Genomic DNA, 22,909 nt, shown 5'->3' with positions numbered 1-22,909 from the left:
TTAATTAAAACATTTCAGATGATATGATAAAGCCATTTTGGATCATATCCTTTATAGAAAATGAGGCGATCCATATATATTTACTATTATTAAGTCAGCACTGAAGATTCTAGCTTATTAGTCAATTGTAGTAAAAGTCAAATTAAAACTTATCTTTATTCAATTCTTGGTTCCATAATAAAATTCCATTTTAAACTCATGCCAATTAAACATATTCTCAATATCTTCATCATAATACGCAGAAGTCCACATGTGTATCTGGCTTTGCCTGCTAAAGCCTACTTTTATATCATCTTTGCAAAATATCCAAAATACACACTTTTCCTTTATTGCCAAAATTCATTAAGGGACTAAGAGGAAATAAGTCAGACATTATTAAGTCATAGCTTATTTATTTTCTATACATTTGGCAAGATTTTTTGAAGCTATACTCTATGAATTAAAAATTCAGAATGGGATATGTTTCTCCTAAAAGACACCCAGTTGATTCCTAGAAAGACTTTTCTCTCTTCATCTCAAATTTACCAATATCTTTCAATAATATAGAGTTTGAATAATTATCACCTTAATTTCTAACGAAACTAAACTGCCTGAAGTCCATGAGAATGTTCGAGAAAAGCACTGGTTATTTTTACCTATATAGAAATATAATACCTTCCACAGATATTCTGGAATTTTATTTAACATTTTTCAAGTAGATATAAAGACAGTCACCTAAATTGTACCAGACATCCATTTCTCCACTCAGGGTCCTCACTTCTACAATTGTTTGTCCCAGAAAATCATCTGACTCCTTTTTGAAATGTTGCTTCACTCTGGATTTAATGTCATCATCTTCATCCCACACTCTGACTTTGATTCGATCTGTGGAGTTATGGCACTCACTGAAAACAGATGTGGATAAGTTAACAACCAGTGATAACTTCTCTAAATGGCATCTGATGTTAGCAACTTGTTTTAAATCTATCTAAGCCAGAAAGGCATAGTATATTACATAGTAAATAAGATTTCCCACAGACTATTCCACCCATGGGATGTTGCAGGTATCAGGGATATTGAAAAAAAGTTGTGATAGTTAAGTAATGTTAATAAGAGAAAATCCTACCCCATTCCATTCTATTTCCTTTAATTGAACTGGACGTAATCAAATATGGATCAGAAATCTTTGGGATATTTTCTCTAAGGTATATTTCTTATTTGCAACAGTTATCTATGATAACATGTCCATGCTCAGGAAAATTCTGTACCATAAAGATAACTTAATTGCAATGGGTGTTGAGGAAGTGGACATCACAGAGTCCTATTGATAAGCTAAAAATCCCAGTAAGCATGTAAGATATTGTTAAATCCAATCATCACATATGGATACCCAGCATCTTTAAACATTCTCCTTCCATTTTGGCTACATTTCTCCTTATGTTCCTCATCTTCTCAAGACAAGCTAGATCAAACACATTCTTAGATTCCTTTGTAGTTACGGTCCAGATATTTGACCTGCATTCAAGCAAGATCTGAACTCAAATTGAGCAAAGTGAGCCAGTGACTGTATTGTGGGGTTTTGCTCTTTCAGCAACAAAAGTGGTGGTCTTTTGTACTTTATTGTAGAGTCTCCAGTATTCAGTCCTGAGGGACAAAGTATTGATCAATGGTGGCAATGATGTTTTCTCCAAAGAAACCCCATGGTATAATTGGACATTGTTTCTGCACAGTAGATTTAGAGGTGGACATTTGGACCTCTCCGAAAATTCCTGAGTGACCTAAGAATCTATGAAATAATTTTTTTTTCTGTGTAAGCTAACTAGAGTAGACTCTGTTGTTTGCAACTAAGAATACTGATCAATGAAATAATTTTTAAAGAATGAAGGGAGCTTCAATAATAGGCCTTAAAATGTGAAATTGACTCTGTGGAGGAGACAATGAGGGCAAACAGTGAAGATTTAATTACCTCAGGCTTGAAAGCTAATGCATTTTGAAATGCAGTAGCGAAACTGCTGGTCAAACTGTTGCTTGCTATACTTTGGAACTGTGACCACATGCCAACTGAAGCTTTTTTATTAGCGTGAATGGTAGGAATAAAATTCAGAATACTGGCATGTGCTTCTTAAATCCTGCTGCTTTCAAAAGTGTACTGTGGTAGAGATGCACTCAAACTAGAGCTAGAGAGTCTCTAAGCAGAGATGCAAGGGAGCACAGCTACCTTTACCTACCAGCAGAGGCTCACTCTGCTTGTGTCCTGCAATATAAATTGACTGCGAATATCATAATTTGGAACCTTGCAGGGTTGAGAACGGCCAGCTGCTTCTGTATACAAAATGTATGTATACAAGCAGAGGTTTCTGAGTGCAACTTCAAAAACATACGAAACTGTTGCCCCAGGGTGTTTCATACACTTTCCTTTAGGAAATCTCTAAGTGACAATGAAGGGGAACTTAGTGGCAAAGATCAGATTAATGGTGTTGCACCTTGGCATGCAGTTTTGCAGGGGCTGAGGCAGCAGCCATTAGGTTAAGAGTGAGGAATTGGTCAGAACAAAGGAGTCAGTAGCAACAAGTTACATTTTCCAGGCTGATGTGGTTACTCATAAAATGGTCTTGAAACTCACCTCCTGGAAGCCTGGTAAAATTTCCAGAGCATGGTATTTCCAAATGTGCCTCAGGCTCACTACAGCTGTATTTAAAGTAATTTCTGGGTCCTTGAACTCACAGCGAAAGAAAATGGACTCCAAGGTGAATCTCTTCCCAGCTAGGAAAACCATTTACCTGGATTTCCTGGGATGGTCCCAATTTACGGTTTTATAGATATGCAATGCCTTTTCATTCTTTTTGGAGCCCTCTTTTACTTTCATTTTTGTAGGCATTGGCACATTGGTCAAGGAAGGTCTCCCCAGATGTAGAACCAAGGACTTGGAGAAAAAAGAAATTCGCCAAGAAGTACCAGGGCCTGCCAAATTGGCTAGTCAAGTAACTACTTCTGCTGCTAGCATCAGGAAGTCCTGAGTAACCCACCCAGCAGAACTCTATTATATTTGCTATGTACCACCGACAGTCATATATTTTCTACGTTCCCTCTTACTGAATAAGACTTTTTAAATTGCTATTATCCTATTTTCTTCTCTCTCCACAGTAATACATTGGGAATGTTAGAAGAAGATGACTTGTCTTTAGTGTATAGACCTAAGGATCACAAAGAACCAAACATGTAGCTGAGGGAGAGATTACCCAAATATCCTAGACTTCAAGCTAAATACAGTAACTGGATATAATTTGGGGATTATCTGCCTTGGAAGACAGAGGATGAATTCATTTTATTTAAAGTCCAGAGAAAGATATAAATATTGTGTATAAATACAGAATGCTCAGAGAGGTGGAAGGCGACAGATACAGTAAGTTCATTCACTCAGCAACCTTTTAAGCCCTCCTTCCCTTTCCTGCTTTTGTGAAATATCCCAGTCTCCCTTGCAACTAGAGATGACCACTTGACATAGTTCTGCCAATGAGATATAAGCAAAAATCTTCTTGCCCTATTCTGTTTTCTTCTTTTATTACGCTTTAACATGCATGTAGAACATCCTCCACTAAAGATGATCAAACAGGAAGATAGATTTAGCTTTTTTCTTCAATGGAATCATTGAGTTACCAAACTAGCCCTCAAATGCCTATACCTGGAATTCTTGTTGAATGAAATAAATAAATCTCTTTTTCACTAAGCCACAATCATGGCTTAATGTGAAGCTGAATAAAATTCTAATTGAATCAGTGGGAAAATAATTAAATATCTACCAAGTTCATTTTGTTTGATTATATATTAAATGATTTAAAATGTTTAATTTATTAACTCTTACTATTTTTGTACTTGCTGTTTTATTTCTTTTTAACATGTGTTTCACAAACCTTGACTTTTATGAAAATATAAAGGCTTGCAGTTTAGATGGGAAACTGGAGGCTTATGTAGGAAAATTTGACAGAAAGAAATATTTTTACACACAAGGGAAAAGTCTATCACATAAAATAGAGAGAAAAAGCATACTCCCATTAAATCTTACTCCACTAGATCATTCCACACCTGATTAATTAGCTAACAAAGACTCCTGGTTTAGTTCACCAGCTTGTGATTTGGACTTTCTATAAGAAAAGAATAAGATATTTTACTGCATAAACTCTTGGTAAATAAAATAAGTATTATTAAAGCCATTTGCTTTGTAGTTTTTTTTTAAATGAAAACAATCTGCATCTTAAAGAGTAGTTCATATGTCTAATTTTGTGTTTTTTCATTGTTAAAGAGAGGAATGGTTTGGTTTCCATGGGAATAAGCTATTTTATTCTTTCCCAAATTAAAGCAAAGCGTTTCCCCCTTCTGGACTCAGAATTATTGTGTGTGTTTGTGTTCTGTTTTTTCTTTATTTTTGTTTTCAGTTCACAGATACCCTATCTCTGTACAGCCAATCACTATTTGGCCAATTTTCTTTTGGCAGCCATCCAAAAGACTAATTTCCTTATAATTATTTATTCCAAATTTGAAAATGGTCTTACTGTAAACATTTTTAGATTTAGAGTTTCCTGGATATGGCCCAAACACATATCTCCTATAATTAAGGCAAAACAAAAAACAAAGACAAAAAGCAAATAAAAAGAAACAAACCAAAACAAACCCCAAACCCACTCCTTACCCAATTTATAAGAGTTTAACCTAGTCTGAGAAGGACTGCTTTACCTAGAGAAATGCCCATGAATTTCATAAAGCCAATAAAGCCTGATTTCAGTGGAACAACGAGCTGTTGCTCAAGCAGTCATCCTCCAATGGGAAGTCATTACAAAAGTAGTGTATGAGCAAATGACCATTCAAAAATGAGAAGAAAAAAAAAAAAAAACAAAACAAAAATGAGAACCGTACCTATAGTCAAGCTAGTTCTAATGAAGCAACTAAAATACATCTCACACAGCAACTATATTAGGAAAAAAGCCAATAGTAAATTATGTTGCCATTAAAAATCATGTTCTTTAAGAGTTTATAAAATTCTAGCTATATATTTTAAGTATAGTAAATGATATTTCTATATTTTAATGCTATTATACCAGATTTTGTTAATAGACACATTAATAAGAGAGATATTAAATATATATGTGTTTTTATATACATATATACCCATATATGTGTATGTATATATATATGTGCATTGAAACAAGCTGTAAGGTTATATGTCAAAATATAGCTGGTAAAATTAGTGAAAAATTTTAGTTTATTCTTTATATTTTCCTATCACAATCAACAAAATTGTATTCTAAAATATCTAGTAATTGTAAATAATCTCATTTCAACTCAAGCTGGAAGTCAGGGCATTGACTGAGAAAATAATCAGCCAGAAACCTGCAAGAGCCATCCTTAGGCAAAGCAGCAGCAGCCTTTCAGGCAGTGATTGAATTCTCTAGTTACAGCTTAGTTCCTTAAACCCTGACCCACCAAATGGAAATATGTGAGACACCTGATGTGCACATTTCCTCTCAGTGATTTATTATGAATTACGTAACCCACTTCCATCACAGTATATGTGTCTTGTTATTGAATTAAGAGCCCTAACCCTATTATCTTTTAATTGTATTATGATAGACAAACTATAAGTTCAAAACCCAGTGCCAGTGCACAGTGACTTTCCCCACTGCATTTATCAAGGACAATTTAATTATGGGAATTAGGATGGAAAAAAACCCCTGGTCCTCAACATTTTACTTTTAAGTTTTTCTGAGGGTATTCTATGTAGTAATTGGACGTTGTAGATCCATTCTATTAATCAATGACATGGAAGATAAAAGAATGAGAATAAGAAATAAATTATATTATTAGAGGCACTTTTGTAAAAGAAAAGGAGCTGAAGACGAATTCATATGCTGACATTTAAGGATTGGTTGAATGAAGTCCTAGTACTGTAATAGGCCAGAGAACCAAAGGACAAAGTATGATCTTATAAGATATACCAATTTTCCTGCCCCACCTTCCAGCCCCACAAATAGACCATCAATACCTCAAAGTCCTGTATTCTATTTTTATATCTATTTTTATATCTAATATTTCCTTCACAGGTACTAATGTTGCAGATAAATTTATTTTAATAGCTGTTTTGAGAATTATTCAGTATTAAATATTACAAAATATTAATTATGTTAAAATAGTAAAGGTAAGAAACTGTTTTGTTTAGAAAAATACTTTATTGTCCATTTTGCTGTGCAAAGAGAGAACACTTAGGGAGAGAGATCAGAAAACAGGAAGATCTATATGATATCACATTTAGGTGGAATCTAAAAATCTGAACTAATAAAAACAGAGAGCAAAATAATGGTTACCAGGGGCTGGAAGGTGGGGAAATAGGAGAGATGTTGTTTAAGAGTACAAAATAGTCGATAAATAAGTCCTAGAGATCTAATGCACAATATAGTGAATATAGACAGCAATATTATATTAATCACCAAACTTGCTAAGAGACTAGATCTTAATTATTCCCACGACAAAAACGGTTATGGTAATCATGTGATGTGATAGAGGAACTAGTTAATGCTACAATGGCAATCATATTATAATATACAAATGTATCAAATCAACATATTTTTCCTTAAATTTACACAGTGTTATATGCCAAATATAATTTAAAAAGAAACAACACGTAGAAAACAGGAGAATCAAATTACTCTTTCAAAAAATAGGAGAAATATATATGCATGCGAATGTGTGCGTGTGCGTGTGTGTGCGTGCACGCAATAGGGATGGTTTCTACTCACCACCTCTTTGGTTCACCACACGTTTTTCTCAACTCAGACCCTTTGTTCATTGTGTTTCTTAGAGCAAGGATGTCTTTTCCCTACTCCTCTACGTAAGGAACCCTTAGCTGTCTTTCAAAACTCAGATAAAATATCACCTCTGTGTGAAACTTCCCTAAGAAAAAATTTTCCAAACCCTAGTACCTATAGCAAATTGATATGAAAAAACTGTTTATCAGAAACATAAGAGAAATATCATATGTCACAGTCATCCTACTCTTCTTTATTGTTGCTCATTAACTATTACAAATGGGCATATTCCAATTAGTGGCTAATTATGCAGCTGAAATCTAACCATTTGCTTTACGTTGGAAATAAGATCCACTTTGGATATATGTTTGACATTTATTGGACATGTGATTAAAGGCATTATCTTTTCAAACCTGCTTTTTCTTTAAGTGGTGACATGCATTTTTTTCTTCAGCTAACTTGTCTATAGATAAAGAAGCTGCACAGCAAAAGATAATGTAAATGTAAGCAGCCACAGCGTATGTTGTCACTGTTCTGTGGTTGTCCTACTCTAGCTCTAATATTCCAAGGTCTACGATTCATAGAATAAGTTATGCCTTTTTCATTTTACTTTCAAGGCCCATGTGCATTAGGCATGATGGAATAACAGAACAAACTTGGAAAAAGATCTGCCTGATTCAAATTCCATTTGAGCCACTTACTAGCAACATGACTCTGGGCAAGTTATGCAGTTGCACTGAGCCTCCATGCCCAATCTATAAAACTAGAACATTGGTATTGATCTTTTAAACATGATTAAATATATTTAAAAAACACAGAACTATGCTGGGCATTTAGCAGGATTTAATTAGATCTAGCTAACTAATGCAGCTAAGTACATCAGTCAAATATATAAATATATTTTGCCTTTAACAGCAATGGACAAGTTACTGAAAATATATAAAACAGGGAATTTTTAAATTAGCCTAATTATCAAAACACTGAAAATTAAATCATTGATATATATTGATATAATAAAATTTTATTCAACTATTAAAAACACTGTTTAGGTGAAGATTTATTTCAGGGGTCTCTATACTGTTCCATTGATCTATGTATGTCTGTCTGTATTACAGTACCACACTGTTTTTGTTACTGTAGATTTGTATTATTTTTCCCCATAACAAATTTTTAAGTGTACAGTACAGTATTGTTGGATACAGGTACATGGTTTATAGCCAATTCCAGAACTTCTCTTGCTTAATTAAGACTCCGTGCCTACTATTTACAATAGCCAGGACGTGGAAGCAACCTACGTGTCCATCAACAGATAAATGGATAAAGATGTGACACATGTATATAATGGCATGTAACTCAGCCATAAAAAGAAACGAAACTGAGTTATTTGTAGTGAGGTGGATGGACCTAGAGTTGTCATACAGAGTGAAATAAGTCAGAAAGAGAAAATTAAATACCGTATGCTAACACGTATATATGGAATCTAAAAAAAAATAAATGGTTCTGAAGAACCTAGGGGCAGGACAGGAATAAAGACACAGATGTAAAGAATGGACTTGAGGACACAGGGCAGGGGAAGGGTAAGCTGGGACGAAGTGAGGGAGTGGCATGGACATATATACACTACCAAATGTCAAACAGATAACTAGAGGGAAGCAGCCACATAGCACAGGGAGATCAGCTCAGTGCTTTGTGACCACTTAGAGGGGTGGGATAGGGAGGGAGGGAGGGAGACACAAGAGGGAGGGGATATAGGGATATATGTATAGTTGATTCACTCTGTTTTACAGCAGCAACTAACACAACAAGGTAAAGCAATTATACTCCTATAAAGATGTTAAAAAAAACTCTGTGCCTATTGATTAGTAACTCCCCATTTCACCCTCTCTCCAGCCCACAGAAACCACCATTCTAGTCTTTAATTCTGTGCATATGATGATTTTAGATACCTCATATAAGTGCAATAATGCAGTATTTGTCTTTCTGTAACTGGCTTAGCGTAACATCCTCAAGGTTCATCCCTACTGTCACATATTGCAGAATTTCCTTCTTTTTTGTAAGGATGAATAATATCCCATTGTACGTATATATGACTTCTTTACTCATTCACCTGTCACTGGACATTTAGGTTGTTTCCACATCTTGGCTGTTGTGAATAATGCTGGGCTTGGAAGCGCTAATATCTCTTTGAGATTCTGATCTCAATTCTTTTGGATATATACCCAGAAGTGAGATTGCCAGATCAATGGTAGTTCTGTTTTCAAATATTTGAGTAAACTCCATACTGGTTCCGATAGCAGATGTACCATTTTGCATGCCCACCAATAGTGTCCAAAGGTTCACACAATGGGAAAAGATAGATAGGAACTGGGACCACAGAGGAAGGTCCCATCCAACAGAAGCTTGAATCAGGAAGGAAACCCACACATCATTGGTGATGCTGTCCAAGGCAGAGAGAGAAGGAAAAAAAATACTCTGGCTTCTCCCATCCTCCCACCTTTGATCTTATTGCAGTGCTTCCTCATGGCCAAACCTAGTGGGCAGGGAAGTCTGGGAAAGGTAGCCTTTAGAGTTCAGTTCCCTGATATAAAGAACACACCAAAGACATTTCAGGGAATAAATGGTATAGCAAACAGGTAAATGACCAGCACATATGCCAAACTCATGTAGAAAATGCTATAAAGAAACACATAACACTATGCACTTGGTTTGAAGTGTTTCTTTGTTTCTCTTACTCCTTTTAGCATTGTTGTGCCTTTCCCTAAGAGGTCTTTACATTTGCATCTTCATAGATAAAACCCTTTAACGCTAAAAGCATTTTTCTAGAGTGCATCATTCAACTTGCTTACTTCAGGAAAGGAAACTGATAAAAAGAGAATAATAAACATTTTTGCAATAGGTAACACAATGAGTGATTTGGAAAGAAAGTTATGAGTATAAAAATGCTTTGAGGGCTTCCCTGGTGGCGCAGTGGTTGAGAATCTGCCTGCCAATGCAGGGGACACGGGTTCAAGCCCTGGTCTGGGAAGGTCCCACATGCCGCAGAGCAAGTAGGCCCATGAGCCACACTACTGAGCCTGCGCATCTGGAACTAGTGCTCCGCAACAAGAGAGGCCGCGACTGTGAGAGGCCCGCGCACCGCGAATTAGAGTGGCCTCTGCTCGCCGCAACTAGAGAAAGCCCTCGCACAGAAACAAAGACCCAACACAGACAAAAATTAATTAAATTTTAAAAAAGAAAAGAAACTTGTTTTTAAAAAATGCTTTGAAAAAATAATAGTGCTTTATAAATATGAACCATTTTATTATCATTAATGTTATATAGTCACTCTGTATAAGCATATGGATGCTTTAAAACTTTTTTAAAATACTGTTTTTCAGAAAGATGGAGCATCCCTCTACCAATTTCCACTGCAGCGAGCACAATTCATATTATCACATATTTGCATTCAGTGCCCTACTTGACTCAATGAATGTTACTGTCAATATTTTAATGGAAAGATATTGCTTAGTGTTAGTTTTTACCTTTAAAAGGTTTGATACTTGATCTATATAATTGTATTTAATTTTAAGTGAATTTGTATAAATGCAGGATCATACTCTACATACCGTTTAGCATCTCCACTTTTTAAATTTAATATGTCATGTCCATCCTGATATATACACATATACATCATTCTTTCTAATGATTATATGATATATTCCATTATATGGATGTTTTCTAACGAATTCATCCCCTATAGATAGTAGATGTGTATTTAGGTGGTTTCCAATGTCTTACTGTACTGCTATACAGAATGCTTTGTATGTATATCTTTATGAACTTATAAAAATATTCTAGTCTGACAAATTATTAAAAGTGGATTTTTTAGGTTGGAAGTCATGTCAGTTACATACACATCTGTATACAGATAGATACACACACACACACACAAATTACTAAAATATCCTGCAGAAAGCATATATGTGCTTACACTACACCTGTTTCTCTATACTTTCATTAGTACTGAGTACTAATTACTTTTCAATCTGTGCTAATCAGAAAGCTGAAATATGTCTTCTCCTATTATATTGACTTTTAGGGAGTCCATCTGTTATACATTAAATTAAATATGAAAAAAATGAAGTATGTATGTACATTTCTACAAAATTTTCCTCTTTCCCACACCAGTCCAACTGAAAAGGAGAAAAAAAAAAATGAATGAAAAGTGCCCTCCCCCACCATATATCAAAGAGACCTCTAAAGAGGAGCTTATGACTATTTCTTGCCAGAGAAAAAGGGTTAAAATAGCCAGAATCTGTACCTGGCAAGAGAACAGAATCAGTCAGCATGCTTTTTTATAGGCACTTAAGTTGCCTTTCTCTGAGATGCTCCCCTTCACTCTTCGCTAGAAAAGAACAGCTGCTATTCTCCTGGGAAACTCTGAAGCAATGATGGCAACGTCAGTGGCAAGCTGCAGTTATATCAGTTGCCTGGGCAGACCTTATCTGAACACCACACTTGAATCAGAAGCAGCGATGATAAAGGTAAATACTATTAACTAACACCTCTCTCATTCCAAACATCAGCAACACAGCAACAGTGCACAGGCTAGTGGAACACTTCTGCACTAATCACCAAGGAATTGCTAAAACAGAGAAGAAACATTAGGAAATCCTACCATCCAATTAACTTTTCCACTTAAATCTAAGCTCAACCAATTATTGGGAATGGAGCAGTTATGCCTAAGAATTCATAAATAGTAGTGTTGGGTATACTTCAGACCTCTCTGGACTCTTTTGCTGGATGTTATGGAAAATACAAAGAGATAGAATTCAAAAAGAAAAAAAAAACCAAGTCACCACACAAACACAAAAAACCACTTGACAGCACCTGTGTTATTGTGGCAATGGTGCTCATCAACAGTAGCTACCCTTCATCATTAAAATGTAAACTCAAGTGTCTCGAAAATTAGAGTTCGATCTACATAATTATGAACCTTTAGCCAAAAATTCACATAAAAAGTACATCTATTTGAATGTTTTCAAACTTCCAAAAGAACACAACTTGATCAACTATAAACATAGCTTAAAAAGGTACCAAAAACACTATCCTCCAGATGATATAAAGGTATGACTGATTATTCACAAAGAATTAATTTCAACAGAAGATATTACATTAGGTTAAACCATATGAAATTGCCATTATTGTACGTCAAAAGAGTTGACCATCAGCAATTTCATATGGCTTGGCCTAGTAATAACTAGTTCCATATAACAAAATCTTGTTTGTGTCCTAGTTGAACATACACTTTGTACTTGGCAAGTACAAGAAATTCTATGAAATTAAAAAACTAGTGCGATCACATAACAGTCTGATCATTAAAATATTGAAGCAATTAGTGGTGGTGGTGTGACAGGGAAAATAAAGAAAAGTACCAAGTAACAAAGATAGTCAAGATTTCCTAAACTGGATGTATTTGAGAATGATACTGATCCTAGAGGAGACCACTTAAATACTACTGTAAAACATTTTTCAAGAAAGTCAGCCACTCCTCAGGGGACTTCCTTATCCGCCCCCCCACCAGACAATGGATTAATTTTGTCTATTCAAGGAAATTCCAAGATCTTAAGCCCATGTGAGAATATTATCCTGACCTTAAAGTAGGCAGCAGTCAAAACTTCTGGCTATTAAAGAATTTCTTGGGGTTCTAGAAAGATCAGATCCATATTCATCAGGGACAGTAGATAAAGAGGATAAGATTTTACATAATAGGAGAAAAGATGTAGGGTGCCAGCATTTTATATAGGGCGCAGTACAAGCCAGGCACGACTTTCAGAGGTCTAAGGTCAAGGCCAGATGGCCACAGATGGTAAGGAAAGCTAGCCGGTGTATAGATAGCATTCACATAAGAGCTACTCTTGAGTTGCACTGATCCTCTTTCCATAAATGTAAAGTCTTCTAAGGGGACTGACTCTTTCTGCTTGCCCACTGGCTATTAGCTGTACGAAAGCCCGCCTCATTCTAGAGTAGTCCACAGTCTCTGAAATCTCCTGGAAAGGCAGTGCATAAAAGTATCAGCGACTTAACTTTCCCCTAATTTACGATTTCTCCACAACTTTACTCCTGTATTATGAAATACTGTGGGTTCTAATCACTTAGTTTCATTTCAATCTTTGTGACTAAATATACCACTGAAAAATAAACTTGGACTAGTTGTTTCAATTACTTGTAGGAACAAAGCAAGGTATAAACAATAGCTTAAAATCAAACATTTAATTAAACATGCTTTAAATCATATTAAATACGGCCCTTATATTAGCAGTGTTGAAAAAATAGTGTCTCGTACTTTGAAGGAATTTTCCCAATACATGAACTTAATTATTTGGCAATGGTAAAGTTTCACAAAATAATATACCTATGATGTCAGAAAGGGTCTTAGATATCATCTTCAGATAAAAACACATGTTAAATGTCCCCTCAGAATTAGTTTTCCATCCTGTGCTTTCTTAATTTTATCCATAGTTCTGTGAGGACAGATCAAAAAAGGATGTCAAAATCTAGTCTGAGTAAAAGCTCAAGAAGTTATTCTACTGCTTATTTCAGTGCTTTAAATAAGACAAAATGCATTTTGTCCCCTTTACTATCCCTTCAATTCCAACTCTAATCAAAAGCATCACCAAAAGTAACATATCATGAAGACTAAAGGCATTGGTAAGGTTTCATCAGGCAGGAAAACATATACTGGTGATGCTAGTAAAAAAGTAAATGCTTGACCGTTGCAAAGTCATGCTGGCCTCTGCCGCCACAGGCTCACCCTGCATTCTGTACTCCTCCCTCCCCACGGCCTGAGTGAGCCAGAGCCCCTAAATCAGTTGCTACTTTACCCCGTCCTGTCTGGGCAGGGAATAGACGCCCTCAGGCGACCTACATGCAGAGGCGAGGCCAAATCCAAAGCTGAACCCCAGGAGCAGTGAAAACAAAGAAGAGGAAGGGAAATCTCTCCCAGCAGCCTCAGGAGCAGCAGATTAACTCTCCACAATCAACTTGATGTACCCTGCATCTGTGGAATACCTGAATAGACAACGAATCATCCCAAAATAGAGGCGGTAGACTTTGGGAGCAACTGTAAACTTGGAGTTTGATTTCTGCAACTAATTTGTTTCTGCTTTTATGTTTATCTTAGTTTAGTGTTCAGAGCCTATTATCACTGGTAGATTACTGATTTGGTTGCTCTCTTCCTTTCTATATATATTTTTTCCTTTTTCTCTTTTTGTGTATGTGTATGCTTCTTTTTGTGATTATGTCTGTATAGCTTTGCTTTTGCCATTTGTCCTAGAGTTATTTCTGTCCACTTTTTTTTTTTTTATAGTATAGTTTTTAGTTCTTGTTCTCATTGGTGGATTTGTTTTTTGCTTTGGTTGCTCTTTCTTTTCTTAAATTAATTTTTAATTTCTTAATTTTTAATAATTATTTACATTTTACTAACTTTATTTTTTCATTCTTCTTTCTCTCTCTCTCCTTTCCTTCCTTCCTCACCCTTTTCTTCTGAGCCATGTGTCTGACAGTGTCTTGGTGCTCTAGCCAGGTGTCATGCCTGAGACTCTGAGGTGGCAGAGCCAAGATCAGGACATTGGTCCACCACACATCTCCCAGCCCCACATACTATCAAATGGAGAAAGCTCTCCCAGAGACCTCCATCTCAATGCTAAGACCCAGCTCCACTCAACGACCAGCAATCTACAGTGCTAGACACCCTATGTCAAACAACTAGCAAGATAGGAACACAACCCCACCCATTAGCAGAGAGACAGCCTAAAATCATGATAGTTCACAGACACCCAAAAAGAGACCACCGGACGTGGTCCTGCTAACCAGAAAGACCAGATCCAGCCACATCCAGCAGAAAACAGGCACCAGTCTCCTCCACCAGGAGGCCTACACAACCCAATTAACCAATCTTGCCCACTGGGAGAAGACACAAAAAACAACAGGAAGTACGAACCTGCAGCCTGCAAAAAGGAGACCCCAAACACAGTAAGTTAAGCAAAATGAGAAGACAGAGAAATACACAGAAGATGAAGGAGAAAGGTGAAAACCCACCAGACCAAACAAATGAAGAGGAAATAGGCAGTACACCTGAAAAAGAATTCAGAGTAATGATAGTAAAGATGATCCAAAATCTTGGAAATAGAATGGAGAAAATACAAAATACATTTAACAAGGACCTAGAAGAACTAAAGAGCAAAAAAAAAAAATGATGAACACCACAGTAAATAAAATTACAAACTCTCTAGGAGAAATCAATAGCAGAATAACTGAGGCAGAAGAAGGGATAAATGACCTGGAAGACAAAATAGTGGAAATAACTACCGCAGAGCAGAATAAAGAAAAAACAATGAAAAGAACTGAGGACAGTCTCGGAGAACTGTGGGACAGTATTAAATGCACCAACATTTGAACTATAAGGGTCCCAGGAGAAGAAGACAAAAAAAGAGACTGAGAAAATATTTGAAGAGATTATAGTTGAAAACTTCCCTAATATGGGAAAGGAAATATTCAATCAAGTCCAGGAAGCACAGAGAGTCCCATACAGGATAAATCCAAGGAGAAATATGCCAAGACACATATTAATCAAACTATCAAAAGTTAAATACAAAGAAAAAATATTAAAAGCAGCGAAGGAAAAACAACAAATAACATAAAAGGGAATCCCCATAAGGTTAACAGCTGATCTTTCAGCAGAAACTCTGCAAGCCAGAAGGGAGTGGCAGGACATACTTCAAGTGATGAAAGGGAAAAACCTACAATCAAGATTACTCTACCCAGCAAGGATCTCATTCAGATTCAATGGAGAAATTAAACCCTTTACAGACAAGCAAAAGCTAAGAGAATTCAACACCACAAAACCAGCTCTACAACAAATGCTAAAGGAACTTCTCTAGGCAGGAAACACAAGAGAAGGAAGAGTCTTACAATAACAAACCCAAAACAATTAAGAAAATGGTAATAGGAACATACATATTGATAACTACCTTAAATGTAAACTACCTTAAATGTAAAAGGATTAAACGCTCTAACCCAAAGACACAACTAGCTGAATGGAAACAAAAACAAGACCCATATATATGCTGTCTACAAGAGACCCACTTCAGATCTAGAGACACATACAGACTGAAAATGAGGTGATGGAAAAAGATATTCCATGCAAATGGAAATCAAAAGAAAGCTGGAGTAGCATTTCTCATATCAGACAAAATAGACTTTAAAATAAAGATTACAAGAGACAAAGAATGACCTATATAATGATCAAGGGATCAATCCAAGAAGAAGATATAACAACTGTAAATAGTTATGCACCCAATATAGGAGCACCTCAATACATAAGGCAAATGCTAACAGCCATAAATGGGGAAATCGACAGTAACACAATCATAGTAGGGATCTTTAACACCCCATTTTCACCAATAGACACATCATCCAAAATGAAAATAAATAAGGAAACACAAGCTTTAAATGTTTCATTAAACAACACGGACTTGATTGATATTTATAGGACATTCCATCCAAAAACAAAAGAATACACTTTCTTCTCAAGTGCCCATGGAACATTCTACAAGGTAGATCATATCTTGGGTAACAAATCAGGCCTTGGTAAATTTAAGAAAATTGAAATTGTATCAAGTATCTTTTCCAACCACAACACTATGAGACTAGATATCAGTTACAGGAAAAAAATCTGTAAAAAAAATACAAACACATGGGGGCCAAACAATACACTACTAAATAACCAAGAGATCACTGAAGAAATCAAAGAGGAAATTAAAAAGTACCTACAAACAAATGACAATGAAAACACGATGACCCAAAACCTATGGGATGCAGCAAAAGCAGTTCTAAGAGGTAAGTTTATAGCAATACAATCCTACCTCAAGAAACAAGAAACATCTCAAAGAAACAACCTAAACTTACACCTAAAGCAATTAGAGAAAGAAGAACAAAAACCCCCAAAATTAGCAGAAGGAAAGAAATCATAAACATCCCATCAGAAATAAATGAAAAAGCAATGAAGGAAACGATAGCAAAGATCAACAAAACTAAAAGCTGGTTCTATGAGAAGATAAACAAAATTGATAAAACTTTAGCCAGACTCATCAAGAAAAAAAGGGAGAAGACTCAAAGTAATAGAATTAAAATGAAAAAGGAGAAGTAACAACTGACACTGCAGAAATACAAAGGATCATGAGAGATTACCATAAACAACTATATGCCAATAAAATGGACCATCTGGAAGAAATGGACAAATTCTTAGAAATGCACAACCTTCTGAGACTGAACCAGGAAGAAACAGAAAATATAAACAGACCAATCAGACCAATCACAAGCACTGAAATTGAGACTGCGATTAAAAATCTTCCAACAAACAAAAGCCCAGGACCAGATGCCTTCACAGGCAAATTCTATCCAACATTTAGAGAAGAGCTAACACCTATCCTTCTCAAACTCTTCCAGAATATAGAAGAGGGAGGAACACTCCCAAACTCATTGTACAAGGTCACCATCACTCTGATATCAAAACCAGACAAAGATGTCACAGAGAAAGAAAACAACCAGCCAATATTACTGGTGAACATAGATGCAAAAATTCTCAACAAAATACTACCAAACAGAATCCAACAGCACATTAAAAGGATCATACAGCATGATCAATTGGGGTTTCTCCCAGGAATGCAAGGATTCTTCAATATATGCAAATTAATCAATGTGATACAGCATATTAACACATTGAAGGAGAAAAAACATATGATCATCTAAATAAATGCAGAAAAAGCTTTTGACAAAATTCAACACCCATTTATGATAAAAACCCTCCAAAAAGTAGACATAGAGGGAACTTACCTCAATATAATAAAGGCCATATATAACAAACCCATAGCCAACATCGTACTCAATGGTGAAAAACTGAAACCATTTCCACTAAGATCAGGAACAAGACAAGGTTGCCCACTCTCACCACTATTATTCAACATAGTTTTGGAAGTTTTAGCCACAGCAATCACAGAAGAAAAAGAAATAAAAGGAATCCAAATGAGAAAAGAAGAAGTATAACTGTCACTGTTTGCAGATGACATGATACTATACATAGAGAATCCTAAAGATGCTACCAGAAAACTACTAGAGCTAATCAATGAATTTGGTAAAGTAGCAGGAGACAAAATTAATGCACAGAAATCTCTGGCATCCCTATACACTAATGATGAAATATCTGGAAGCAAAATTAAGCAAACACTCCCATCTACCACTGCAACAAAAATAATAAAACACCTAGGAATAAACCTACGTAAAGAAACAAAAGACCTGTATGCAGAAAACTATCAGACGCTGATGAAAGAAATTAAAGATGATACAAACAGATGGAGAAATATACCATGTTCTTTGATTAAAAGAATCAACATTGTGAAAATGACTATACTACCTAAAGCAATCTACAAATTCCTTGCAATCCCTATCAAACTACCAATGGCATTTTTCACAGAACTATAACAAAAAAATTCGCAGTTTGTATGGAAACACAAAAGACCCCGAATAGCCAAAGCAATCTTGAGAAAGAAAAATGGAGCTGGAGGAATCAGGCTCCCTGTCTTCAGACTATACTACAAAGCTACAGTAATCAAGACAGTATGGTACTGGCACAGAAACAGAAATATAGAACAATGAAACAGGATAGAAAGCCCAGAGATAAACCCACGCACATATGGTCACCTTATCTTTGATAAAGGAGGCAAGAATATACAATGGAGAAAAGACAGCCTCTTCAATACGTAGTGCTGGGAAAACTGAACAGCTACATGTAAAAGAATGAAATTAGAACACTCCCTTACACCATACACAAAAATAAACTCAAAATGGATTAAAGACCTAAACGTAAGGCCAGAGACTATAAAACTCTTAGTGAAAAACATAGGCATCTTGCTATTTTTTATTTTCCCCATTTTTGTCCCATTTTCCCTTTTATCTGGTTTTTTCAATTATTTTTATAACTGAATTTTATCTACTTTGTCATATTAGCTATTAATTCTTTTGTTTTGTCATTATAGTTGTTACTTTAGTATGCATATTTAAGTTATCACAATCTACAAATGTTTTATACCCTTTAATATACAGTGTAAGAACCTTATAATAGTATATTTTCAGTTTTGTCTCCTAGACCTTTATGCAATCATTATCATATATTTTAGTTATTGCATTAACAACTCAGGAATAAGTTATTATTTTTGTGTTAATACTTACCAAACTTTTAAATAAATCTAAATAAAATGTAAGAGTGTAATATATATGTCAATGAGGTTATTATTTCCAGAGTTCATTCTTTTTCTTGCCTTTATATTGATCTGTATTTTCCTCTGGCATCACATTTTTTCTGCCTGAGAAACTTCTCTTAATATTTTTTGTAGTGCCAGTCAGAAGGAAAGGAATTCTTTCAGCTTTCATATGTATGGAAAGCCTTTATTTTGTCTTTGTATGTTTTAAACCACTTCATTGCCTTTTTTTGAAGAGTGTTTTCTCTGTGTTTAGAACTCTAGTTTGACAGTTTTTCTTACAACAATGAAAAGATGATGCTCCATTGTACTACTGGTTACACCATTTCTGAGGCCATCTTTATTTTTCTTACTCTGTGTATGGTGTGCCTTTTTTCTCTGGAAGTTTTCATGATTTCCTTTTCTTCACTGGTTCGGAGCAATTTGGCTATGTTGTGTTGATGTAATTTTTTCATGTATCTTATGCTTGAGATTCATTGAGCTTCTTGAGCCTGTGGGTTTTTAATTTTGATCAAATTTGGGAAAAGAAAGTCCATTATTTCCTCAGATACTTTTTATACCCATCTTCCCTTCTCCTTTAGGGAACTCCGATTAGATGATTTTTGGCTTCTTGAACCAGTCTCAACTGTTCTGTTTATTCTTTGAAATTTTCTGTATGTTTCATCTCATTTTTTTTATTATTATGTCTGTAAGATAAATAATCTTTTCTTCTGCAATATTTAATCTGCGTCATTCCTATTCAGTGTACTTTCCATTGTACACAATGTATTTTTCATTTCTAGAAGTTCATTTTCAGTCTTTTGTAAAAAATATCTTCAATATCTTCACTTATCTGTTTTCACATTGGGTTTTTTGTACTGGGTTTTCCCTGGCTCTCTTTGGGTGATTGTTTTGAATGACTGGCACTAGTAAGGGAATGAGATAGTGTGGAAAGGGCACTTAACTGCAGTAATAGAAGATGAGGATAAGAGTCTTCGTTCTTTTACTTTCCTTGTTTGGATGAATTCTTTAGCAACAATCTGTTTCCCTCCCTGAGTCTTAGCTTTCTTATTTATAGAATGACAACAACAACAACAACAACAACAGTAATGGCAATGCTTTGTAAGGTATTTGAGAAGTGTAATACATGTGGTAGCAGTTAAGATACAGTAAATGGTTACACAAATATCAGTGACTATAATTATGATGATACTTTCGGTGATTTGGGTTTTAGATTTTTCTTCCTAGCCATTATATCTCAATAAGGTGATTACTTATCTAGAATTTCTTTTGTCCAATATTATCTTGCTTTATACACCCTTTACACAGAGATAAATGTTCTATTGTCAAGCTCAGCCAGGAGGGCAGGACCAAGGAGAACTGTCCATTCTCCCCTAATTTCCTAGCATTGACTCTTTTCCTAGCTGATATGAGTCTCAGCACAGTCTCCCCACCAATTAGAATGAGAACTCTGTACGAGGAAGCAACTATTGTGCATATTTACCTCAATGTCTGTAGCACCTAGGAGCGTGCCTCACACATAAATATTTGTTGAAAGAATTATTTTTCTAAAGAGGGTTGGAGCTGGTACTGACACACACACAAAATGCCCAGGAAGTTGGACTTTACATTGTACAGTTCTAAGTCGGTAGAGATCTGCACATTTCCAATTTGGCTAGGGATAGCACTAGCATGTGAATCTCCTCTCTCTGCCTTCAAAATGGTTGGTCCACATGTGGGGCACATCCAAGAGGAGGGGGAATGAACCAAATAGAGGATGGATGGCTATAGTGATTGGGTCTTGAAAATGCTACATAAATCCAGATGACTGTAAGTACCTTTACTTACATTTTATATATATATATATATTCTACTCAGGGGGAATTGGTTCAATCCATAGGCTCAAATTAGTCACCAGGAGACCACCCACGACTTGTATTGTTTGTTTCACAAAGAGGAATTGGGCTAATTGCTTAAAAATGCAAAGAAACTGTGAGCACTAGAGGTAGGAAACACACGACCTTAGTGCTAAGGCTATTACGAACCACATGGAAGCTAATTAATGAAAAGCTATTGATTAGACATCAGGAATCAGACTGGAGTACAGAGCAGGGAGGAAAGAAGGGAGGGGAAGGGACACAAGGAGGGACAGTGACAGATGAGAGGCAGACAGGGAGAGGGAGAGACGGAGAGAGAAAAGAGAAAATATATAATGGAGGGGCAGAGATGGAGAAAAACACATAGAGATGGACAAACATCAGAGAAAAATAGAGAAAATAAATAAGCATAATAATTTCTGCCCTTTTGGAGTTCTACTGTTTGGCTTTTCCTGGACTCCTGCAAAGGCTTTCTGTAATACAATTTGTTTCTTCCTAATTCCTTTTCTATGGACCAGTTTAAATGTAGACCCTTTCTTCCCACCAAGAGGGATCTCTACAGAATAGACCCCATTGCCCCAAGAGTTTGCTGTTTGTAATTTAACTGCTCCCTAAAGATTTGGGGGATTTTGTTTGAATTCTAGTTGATCCTCAGTTTAAAACTAAGTAAAGTATATGTTCCTCTGTATCTCAGCCTATAGAATATCAAGGATCTGTTCTGATCCAAAATTCTATGGTTTGTTGACTATAAATCAATTCTTTTTGGTGGCCCTAAGTTCATACTTCATTGAATTCTGTCCAGAACTCTTTCCATACACTTTCCTCTCCTTACTAACCCTTAAGTTCTGGTATGAATTATTCATGAAGTAGGTGCTAGTCTACTGGCTCTGCTGTATATGGATGAGTAATCATTCAACCTTGTTTACTAAGTGAAAGGCAGTACTGGTTATTATATCCCCCTGTTGCCAGGCATATTCACAATGTAGACAATGATAAGTAAACAAATTTGTAAGCCTGTAAAGTGTGACTAAACTCCTTCTTGCTTTAGACAATCGTGGGACTATCTTCTTGACAGATGACTTCCTGATGCATCATTGTAAGCTAACTCAGACGACTGAGGAAATGCTCCCATCCCACATAGCCCAGGAAAGGCCTCCGCTAGTAACCCAGGCAATAGATCAAATCCTTGATTACATTCAGGCTGTCATTTTAAAATATTAACCTGCCATGCTCTGAAGACATTTTTATTTAACTGTAGTATTTAAGTGTTATCTCCTATGGAGCTTAGTTTATGCTTAATTCATACTCAGCCCTGGGCTGAGCAGCACATGGCACAGTGGAGAGCCTTGGGCCTGAGGCACTCGGTGTGCCACCCCATCTGGGTAGCTGTGAATGCAACATGGGTGGCATATGCTTCAAAGGGCCAAATAACAGCATTATGAATTTTGGGTGCTTATGTGTTAAAAGAGCGTTCATGTACACTACCTCCTAATAGTAACTTCACTGAGTCAAGGTGGGGAATACTTTTTGTGCACAATGCCCACTGTGAAACTGAGATTCAAAGAGGTTGAGGGGTTTCCTGGAGGTCAAGAAGCATGCTGGATCCAGAACAGTTCTGAAACTCAGGTTTGTAAACTTGAAGGCCAGAGAGCTTTTGGGTATAACATGAAATTACTCAAGTCAGTACCTTCCGTGGACCCAGTACAGTGCTTTGCATATAAAGGACACTCAGGAAATGAGGCTGGAATTTAACTGATACCCCACAAAGCAAGTGAAGCTGGTTGTTCAGTCAATACACGAGTAGAATGTTTAAACACCACTGCCGTGCCTATTCAACACCACCATGAATAAGTGAGGGCGTGTCCACACTCCTACCACAGGCATTGTATTGACTAGACTCTCTGTTATTAAAATAACTCTTTACTCCAATGGTTAATATTGACACCAATCTAAAAAAGATAGCCAATACTTACCGGCTACT

General features: G+C 36.0%; 1 protein-coding gene across 2 annotated transcripts in view; it reads right to left on the bottom strand.

The window, feature by feature from the left end:
- The window catches only part of UNC13C (unc-13 homolog C), a 597,834-nt gene that overhangs the window by 331,890 nt on the left and 243,035 nt on the right, over positions 1-22,909 (bottom strand). For both annotated transcript variants that reach the window (XM_065872546.1, XM_065872547.1), the window contains one exon: positions 715-884. In XM_065872546.1, coding sequence (XP_065728618.1) covers positions 715-884 — 170 coding nt within the window. The remainder of the gene's footprint in view (positions 1-714; positions 885-22,909) is intronic.

This window comes from Phocoena phocoena, chromosome 2 (genome assembly GCF_963924675.1).
Source record: "Phocoena phocoena chromosome 2, mPhoPho1.1, whole genome shotgun sequence".
NCBI lineage: Eukaryota > Metazoa > Chordata > Mammalia > Artiodactyla > Phocoenidae > Phocoena > Phocoena phocoena.
This window is presented reverse-complemented; position numbering and strand designations above follow the sequence as displayed.